Below are 9,108 nucleotides of genomic sequence, written 5' to 3' on the forward strand. Positions count from 1 at the left end.
ATCTGTAAATCCATCCCTGTTTAAGGGCTACCAGTGGCTTCAGGCCAGGAAAGGCTGTGTTCCAAGACATTCTGTCTCTAAAGACCAGGTGCTAAGGGCCAGCAAGAGAGGGCGGCTGTCACCACATGGCTTCATTGTGGAGTTGCCAGGTACCCTCCGGCCACCAGCAAGGGATGAGGGGGGAGGTTGCCAGCCTCCAGGTTGGGAAACTCCTGGAGATTAGGGGATGGAGGCTGGGGAGGACAGGGACCTCCGTGGAGTACAATATTATAGAGTCCACCCTTCAAAGCATCCATTTTCTCCAGGGGCCTGAATATGACCTGTAATTCCAGGGGTTCCCCCAAGTCCCACCTGGAGGCTGACATCCCTACTTGGTTGTTAGTTTCCTGTAGCTGCCGCCTGGACACTCTTGAGAACCAAATGTTGAATACAGGAGGGGTCTTGTGATCTGCCCAGAAAATATACCTCTGTGGCTATGAGGGATTTCTGGGTGTTCCCCCATTCTCAGCCACCTCTAGAGCTGACCCAGGCAAGAAATCAGACTTTCAGGGGGAAGATCATGGGAACAACAGAAATACTGAGTGAGGAGCCCTGGGTGCCCATGCACGTGAGCTCTTTCTCTGTCGGCCCTCAGGCTCAGAGTAACTGAAAGTAGAAGTCAATGACATGAGCCGATCCTGGGTTCTGCGTGAGGCCGAGGGGCTCGTTGGATCTGGAGGAGGTGCAAAGGAACCAGCCTGGGTGGGAAGCAGACTCAAAGCGCCACATCCCATTCTTGTAAGACCGGAAGAAGGTAAAGCGGGTAGAGTCCTCCTTGCTGTCATTGTACAGGTCTGAGATGCGGATGCTCTGAAAGGAAGAAAAAGGCACCTTAAGGAGGGAGGGGGGAAACAGCCCTCTGACACTTCCTGGGGGGCAAGAAGATACCTGGCTCCAGTTTGGCCCTAGAGTAGAGACAGAGAGTTCTCAAAGAAGCCAGGTAAAGCATCTGGCCCTGCGCTGCCAGGGAATTCCTTGGGAACTTGCAGGACGGACTTATTTTTCATTGGCAACAGAGAGACATGGGTGGGGCATGGGGGGAGCCAATTTCTGTGGATTCTTCCATTGGGTGGTTCCTCACATTATTTTCCACTAGTGGAGAGAACTGGGTGATGGGGCTGGGGAGAGAAAGGGACTTTGGCATTGACCAGTATGATGCTCAGCATCTGGGAGCTCACCGCCAGCCCTTAAGAAGGTCTTTAGTGCATGACAGTTCCAGAAAGGGAGACCCGCTTCCTTTCTGCCAATGTGCCTGCCACTTCCACTGCAATTCTCAGGGCCAAGTGAGATGAAAAACAAGGAAAGCTGTGAACAGAGATTCCTAGCATTTTAAAAGAGAAAGAGCAGCAACATGGGTCCCTGATATGGATCTGGGAGACACTGAAAGGGGGGGAGGGCAGACTTGCTCCTCCCCACCCATGTAATTTCAGCAGGGGAACAGCCCTAGATTGGTAGTGAAGAATGCGCTTTTAGCAGAAGGTCCAGGTTCAACTCCATCTTCAGTAGTTCGATCAATCGACCTTTATTGGCATACCATACAGAACATAAGACCCAATTTGCAAGGAATACTGAACGCTGTCTTGAAGCTTCATACAGAAATTTTGCAACACTTTCAATTATTATGTGATTCTGGGTTGTCAGCAAAAAGTAAAGTTTACATTTAGCAGGTTTTCCTGAATACTTTCTGAACCATGGCTCAGTGAATGTAATGCGCAGGTCAGAGTAGAAAGTACATGAAAGAAACACATGTTCAAGAGTTTCTATCTCCTGCTTAGTGCAGGAACACAATCTACTGTCGAATGGAATTTTTTGGAATCTTCCATATAATACTGCTGATGGCAACACATTTAACCTTGCTAACATATATTCTCTTCGTTGCCCCGGGTTCGTTAAACAAGTTAGATACTCAGCCCTATGCCTTCCACAGAATATTCCTGCACTAAGTTTATGATTAAATATTTTAATTGCAGCCGGCGTGTATTGGTTGCCTTTAGTAAAATAGAAACGAGTAAGTGCTGACATGTTACAGTTTGCAGATTTAATCATTTCCTTCCTATGTGGGACCCAACTAAGTCTATGATTGAAATAGATTCCAAGATATTGGAAATTTTAACCTGTTCAATCTGATTACTTTTTATACTCCAATTTAAGGGTTTCCACGCCCCTGCGAATACCGTGATTTTTTATTTTTCGAAGTTCAACACCAGCCTATTTCATTCACAATAATCACAGAAGTGCGAAAGGAGTCTTTTTATGCCGATCCGTGTGAGGGAAAGCAGAACTGTGTCATCCACATATAAAAGCAGAGGCACGTGAGTAAACCCAAGTCTTGGACAATGTCTGTCCATTTCCTTCAGAAAAGGAGCCAGATCATTCAAAAAAAGATTGAACAACAATGGAGCTAAGATGCATCCCTGCTTTTCCCCCACATTAATCAGAATTTTTGGAGTTAGAACCCCACCATGAGGGCATCTTACCTGGCAAGTTGTATTTTGGTGTAGATTTTTAATCAAGGCTAACAATCTCGGATCGATCCCATAAGCTATGAGTTTCCTTCAAAGCAAATCTCTTGGAACTTAACATATGAGCAATAAAATCATTGTTGTCTCTTTTTAAAAATAGGTGTAACCAAAATTTAATGGCAATAGTCCATACTCTAGTCTCAAGGAGTCTTTGGTTTGTTTCTATACTAGGGTTGCCAAGTCCAAATTAACTTACCTCGGGGGAGTCCCGCACCGTCCTGGGAGTCTGTGTGCATGCGCACTTCGCACACGCCGCCGCAATGACACCACCCGGAAGTGACGTCATCGCGTCAACACGTTGGGGGCGGGGCCACTAGGATTTGAGGGAAAACCATAGAGTTTTCCCTCAAATCATAGAGCGTCCCACCCCCAACGTGGCCAGCGTGATGATGTCACCTCTGGGTGACATCATCACGCTGGGGACGTGTGCCAGAATGGGGTGGAGTTCCCCCCGGGGCCTAATTTGGTGGTGTTGGGTAATGGGCCTCTCGGGCAGGGGTTTACCCACCCCCCGGGGAGATTTGGCAAGCCTATTCTATACACATGGCTGCACTGGCACACAAGAGGGTAGGCCCAAAATCTTACGAAGAAAGTTAGACTGCATTCTTTCCACGTCCTAATTAAAGGCCGTTATCCAAATGGGAGCTCCGTAGAACACTCCTGCACTAAGTTTATGATTAAATACTTTAATTGCAGCCGGAGTGTATTGGTTGCCTTTAGTAAAATAGAAACGAGTAAGTCCTGACATAAGATATCGGAAATTTGTAACCTGTTCAATCTGATTACTTTTTATACCCCAATTTAAGGGTTTCCACGCCCCTGCGAATACCATGATTTTTGATTTCTCAAAGTTCAACACCAGTCTATTTAATCACAGAAGCACGAAAGGAGTCTTTTCATGCCGATCTGTGTGAGGGAAAGCAGGACTGCGTCAATCACATATAAAAGCAGAGGCACGTGATTGAACCCAAGTCTTGGACAATGTCCGTCCATTTCCATCAGAAAAGGAGCCAGGTCATTCAAAAAAAGATTGAACAACAATGGAGCTAAGATGCATCCCTGCTTTACCCCACATTAATCAGAATTTTTGGAGTTAAAACCCCATCATGAGGGCATTTTACCTGGCAAGTTGTATCTTGGTGTAGATTTTTAATCAAGGATAACAATCTCCAATTGATCCCGTAAGCTATGAGTTTCCTCCAAAGCAAATCTCTTGGAATAGAGTCAAAAGCACCCTTGAGATCCAAAAAAGCTGCAAATAGTTTGGAGCCCTGTGCTTTCTTGTATTTACTAGCAAGATGACTGAGAATTAGGCAGAGATCTAGTGTAGATTTCCCTTGGGAAAATCTAGCTTGTTCTCTGTCAGCCAAGCTCTAAATTTATTGACTAGATGTCCTGCATAGAGCTTTCCACCTATGGACAAAAGACTGATGGGCCTATAGTTGCCTGGTGATCGACATCTTCAGTAGTTAAAGCAGAGATACTGAACTCATTTGTTACAAGGGCCAGATCTGACATATATGTCATTGTGTTGGGCTGGGCCATATGTGCCAGAAAATGTAACACAAGGTAATGGAGATATAAACTTTATAAAGATGATTTCAGATGCCGAATGGCAATAGCAGGCTTAATTGGATTAGGTGTGATATGCAGAGGGATAGTAGGCGTAGAGCAGTGTTCCCTCTAAGCTGAGTTAGTGTGAGCTAGCTCACAGTTGTTTAGCCTCCAGCTCACACATTTTTGTCATAGCTCAGGAAGGATGGCTCCAGAACAAACTAATTTATATAGTAGCCAAATCGCTTACTCACAACTTTAATGGCAGTAGCTCACAAAGTAAAATTTTTGCTCATAAGACTCCATAGCTTAAAGGGAGCATTGGCGTGCAGATATCAGCACTGGTAATGAGACAGGAAACCTAGGTCTCAGTTTGGTCCAGGAAGATTCAGTCCGGGAGGATGCAAACAATAAATGGAAATAAGTCTAAAGAAGTGAGCAGTGACTCACAAAAGCTCATCCCCTGCCACAGATTTTGTTAGTCTTTAAGGGCAGCAGGTGCTGGGAAAGACCTTTCTCTGCTTGTGGCTCTGGACAGCTGCTGATGGCCAAATCACACAACCCTGCGTTAGATGAACCAGTGGTGTAAATGAGCCACAGAGGCTCATATGTTCAGCAGTCCTGCCTGGAGGGGACTGAAGTAGGCTTCCCAGGCTCCGGAAGTGATTCATGACCAATTAGCACCATGACATGCACTTCATCACTGATTCTTACTAGAGGCTTGCAACCAGTGTTTAGACAGTTTAATTCAAACATTCCTCATACTGATCATTGGCCTCAGGGAGACTCTCTCTCCTGCATCTCTGGCCACCCACCCTCATGATGCATGCTCAGTCACTTGCCTTTCTCTCTTCCCTGCTTCCTCACCCATGTCTTCTCTGCTATCTTCCATATGTTCTTGTTTACCTTTGCTGGCCTCACATTCTGTTCAGGGTGGAGAAGAAGAGGAAACCACTGTTTCCCCCTCCTTTTTTGTTACAAAAAGGTCCTTGGTCATTTGTGCCACTGTGAGCGAGGCAAATAGCAAGTGGCCTCTCCTTGGAGAGAGCTGCAACCATGGAAGGCTGGGTGGCTGGAGGAAGGGGCAGAGAAGCAGGCAGCTTCTCCTCTATTCTCCTCCTGGCCAGGGAACAAGATCTGAACTCAGTGGGACCAAGTAAACAGACATAAGATCAGGTTTCATCCCCATCACACACACAGCATCCCTGTCTCTGGCTCCTCCCTCCAAGGCTGAGCCATGTGAGGTTCACTGCTTCAAAAAAAAAATACAATACAAGATAGTGACAATGAGCTGAGCCTCCTCACCTCAAGCTGGAGCACAGGTTGGGCCCCGAAGGAGCAGGCCAGGCACTGACTCCCATCCTTAATACTCAGGATGATCGGGAACTTCTCACGATTAAAGTTACGGTTAGGAATCCAGTAAATCTTCTCTGGGGAGGAGGGGAGGAATAGAGAACCAGTCAACACCCTGAGGATATTCCAGATGCAAAGACAGAGGCATGGTGGCGTTCACAGAGGCCATCCTGACACATGAGCAGAAATAAGAGAAACAGGATTTGGCCCAGGGTTACCTCCTCCTAGGTCTGGAGAGAGGCTTCTTTGAGGGCTCTCAATCTGACTTTCCTCAGATTGCCAACCTCCAGGTGGTACCTGGAGATCTCCAGGACTTACAACAGGTCTCCAGGTGACAGAGAAAATGGCTGATGTGGAAGGTAGTCGCTATAGCATTATACTCTGTTGAGGTCCCTTTCAGGTTCCACCCCCAAGATCTCTGTGAATTTCCCAGCCCAAAGCTTGCGACTCTAGACATTCCACAGGTAACCTGCTGCCTGACAACTTCGAAGGAGGCAATTTGAGAAAAAGAGGCAAGATTAAGTTAGCTGGCAAATGTTCCCAGTTTTTTTGCTAATCACTAGAGGTGGTTCTTGACGCCAACCAACACAAATGAACCATGGAATACCAGTGGGCCCAGGACAGAGGTGAAAGCAAAGCAAAGGGGCAGGAAGTGGTAAGGAGGCAGGAGCTGAATTACTGATAGGGGCACTTCCTGCCCATCGGCATGGAGACACTTTTGAAGCAGAAGGAAGGGTCATCCCCTCAGTCACTAGCTTCCATTCTGGCAGACCCTTTCCCTTTCGCTGTGAAAATCAAGGCAGTAGGCTACTGACTTGCCTGGAGAAAGGTGACAGATCTACAGCCAAGAAAATAATTACTGTAGGGGGAGAATCCCTGCAGCCCCTGCACATACTCTGTGGTTGGCACAAGAATCGACAGGGCAGAACCAATGCAGAATAAAAGTAACAGGAGAAGCCAAGATGGGTATACCCATTATGCCATCATCCAGGCCCAGTTCGTGGTTGGTGTTACTGCTGTGCAGGACGAGGGCAACTGCTGCCTCCATCTCAATGACAGCCATCCCTCAGAGAAGATTTCTTGACCCTTCTGCCTATCACAGTGAGAAACTGTACTGCTGAGCGGGAGGAGGGCAACTGCTACCTCCATGAGTCTGACCCTTCTGCCTATCACAGTGAGAAACTTCAGGAGAGTAAGACGCCATGCACAGCACAGACTCACCTTCCAGAGCAGAATTGGGACCTTGTAGGTATCCTGCCACCAGCTCATCATTCTGTAGGTAAAGGGATTTTTGATTGACATCCCAGATTCTGAAACACCAAAGCTTAAGTTAATAATCCCTTGAGCTCTCATCAGCTTTAAACTTGCCAGCATTACTCAGAAATGAACACTCCCTTATCTCACACACACACATACAACAGGGTCACATCTGTGTCTTGTGCTTGACTGACCAGCATGCCTGCATTAGATTTTACAGGTACTGTCTGTCACTTAGGATGCCAACACTGTGCATACCAAATCTACTGACCACCAAGTCTAGGAAGGCAGCTCAGTGGTCAAGCACACACTTTGCAGGTAGAAGACCCTTGCTTCAATCCCTTACATCTCCACTTGAGATCTTTAGTAGCATCTGTTGAAAAACGCCCTCTGTCTCCCCCTAGTATAACTGGTGTCTTCACAAGATCTAACAACATCGTACTGGGAAGTCAGATGTCAAACTGCACTGAACATGAGCATCAGTACTCTTAATGAATATAAAATAGTCTTCAAAGCACTTGGCTGCTGTCCATCCATCTTTCCAAAGGATGGTGGTGAGACCTCCATTTGATGCATCCTTACTGGTTCTCATAATAAGTATTTATTTAAAGTGGAAGGCTGACTGGTCTCAAGAGGTCAGAAAAGACGACATCATCTTGCAGACCAGGGCTTTGCTCATCTGTCAGATACTTAGGATTTGAACTTCAGTGTTTGTCGTTTTGGTATTTGGCTTCTGGAGGCTAAATCCTCAGGGCAGAGATGATCATGTGAGCAGGAGGATTCTCACACAACCTAGTTATCCCCTGCAAAAGAGCACCTTCTTGCCTCTGAAGGATCAGCTTCCCTGTTCCCCTCACCCCTTCTGATGCTATGATACAGAAATAGTTTGCGAGCTGACCGGGATACTTACCGGGACCTGAAGACCATTGCTTGGGCACCTGGCATTGCACAGACCTTGTCCCCATCTGAACAGAGAAGAGAAAACAGGAAGAGGACAATGTTACTCAATGAGGATTGGTGAGGCTTCATGGGGAGTAAGGGTGGATTCAGACAGCTCTGCTCTCTCAGTGTGGCCCTGTCTTTTTATAGATTAGCCACATGATTGGAATGTACATCATTACCCAGCACAGTTATTAATTCCGTGGCTGTGATACAAGCCCTAAAATTTCCAATAGCTCCTTTACGTGTTGCAATCCATGTTGCAACTTTAGATGTTGAAACTTCCCCAAACGGACAGCTTACGTTCCTGTGGCTGTGTACAGACAAAGGAACAGCAAAAACAAAGCATTGATTCAATGTCCCTAGCCAGGGAGAGTAGACCTTCTAAAGACTTTACGTTTCCCCTTGTAAAAGACAAGCAGAGAGATAATCACTTGACAGGCGCTGTAGCCTGGAGCTCCTATCACAGTAAAACCATGACCATCAAAGCAACAGCTAGCCAGCCTGTTTGCCCACTGGAAGCTTTAATCTTCTTGCTCAGCTGCCAGGAAGTTTCCTCAAACCATCTCAATGCAGCTCTTCCATTCACAGCAAGAAGGACTGAGATCAGCAAAGTTAAAGAACCTGAGCTGTTGTTTTCCAGCAGTAATGTCCTACCCATGGTAGCTGGCAGCTCCTGTCCTCGAGTCACATATTGTTCCAGTCCCGTCAGCTCAGACTGGATGGTCTGTAAGCCTCGCCCAGCTATTTATGGTGCAACCTGAACAGTGTAGGGAGGAGCAGTCCAGCCTCGGAGGATTGTCCATAGAAAGCATTGTGACAAAAGAGAAAAAGGATATTGGCCTTTTAGGGACAGAGTTCCCCAAAGTTCTTCCAAATGTTCTTCCCGACCACCCAGTCTGGGGTCAATGGGAAGTCTTGTCAGGGTTCCTTTGGCAATGCCACAGTACCCTCAAAAAGTCAAATACTCAGCCCCACAGCTAGGTATGTGGAGATACCACATAAGCAGAAAGAGCCCAAGCTCAGGGACAGAGCATATGCTGGTCCTGCAAAGGCTCTTGGTTCAGTCCTTAGTCTCTCCAGCTGAAAAGATCCCTAGCTATGTAGTGGGCAGAGACTTCTCTTCTTCAGAGCTCAGAAAACTGAGCCCAGTCAACTCAGGCAATGCTTGGTTATTTTATTGTATTTTATTATTTCTAACATTTCTATGCCATGTTTTGCCCCAACATTTCTACACTGCCTTTCAACCCAACCCAAGGTCTCCAAGGCATTCTAAATTTTGAAAATATTTAAAATACAAGTATCTTTTTTTTTTGCCACCAAGTCACAGCTGACTTATGGCGAAGCCATTGGGCTTTCAACGCACGAGACGTTCAGAGGTGGTTCACTATTGCCTGCCTCTGCGTCATGACCCTGGTATTCCTTGGAGGTCTCCCATCCAAAT

The 9,108-nt window shown here is 46.5% G+C and overlaps 1 protein-coding gene across 1 annotated transcript; it reads right to left on the reverse strand.

The window, feature by feature from the left end:
* Positions 1–305: 305 nt before the first annotated feature.
* Positions 306–8,371, reverse strand: LOC107118764 (interleukin-1 receptor antagonist protein-like). Its single transcript, XM_015421126.1, has 5 exons — positions 8,322–8,371; positions 7,636–7,690; positions 6,690–6,778; positions 5,421–5,545; positions 306–849 (listed from the first exon to the last, which is right to left on the reverse strand). The coding sequence occupies exons 1-5, from the start codon at positions 8,323–8,325 to the stop codon at positions 637–639; spliced, it is 486 nt and encodes a 161-aa protein (XP_015276612.1). The 5' UTR covers positions 8,326–8,371; the 3' UTR covers positions 306–636.
* Positions 8,372–9,108: the final 737 nt, after the last annotated feature.

This window comes from Gekko japonicus, unplaced genomic scaffold (genome assembly GCF_001447785.1).
Source record: "Gekko japonicus isolate JY-2015 unplaced genomic scaffold, Gekko_japonicus_V1.1 scaffold13, whole genome shotgun sequence".
Taxonomy (NCBI): Eukaryota; Metazoa; Chordata; class Lepidosauria; order Squamata; family Gekkonidae; genus Gekko; species Gekko japonicus.

What these genes read in the sequence shown, in the direction of transcription:
- LOC107118764 (XM_015421126.1), bottom strand. An exon ending in GCAATGGTCTTCAGGTCCCG is followed by an intron (nt 6,779 to 7,635) that starts GTAAGTATCCCG and finishes TTGGTGTTTCAG; the next exon opens with AATCTGGGATGTCAATCAAA. An exon ending in AACCTGTGCTCCAGCTTGAG is followed by an intron (nt 850 to 5,420) that starts GTGAGGAGGCTC and finishes TCTTCCTTTCAG; the next exon opens with AGCATCCGCATCTCAGACCT.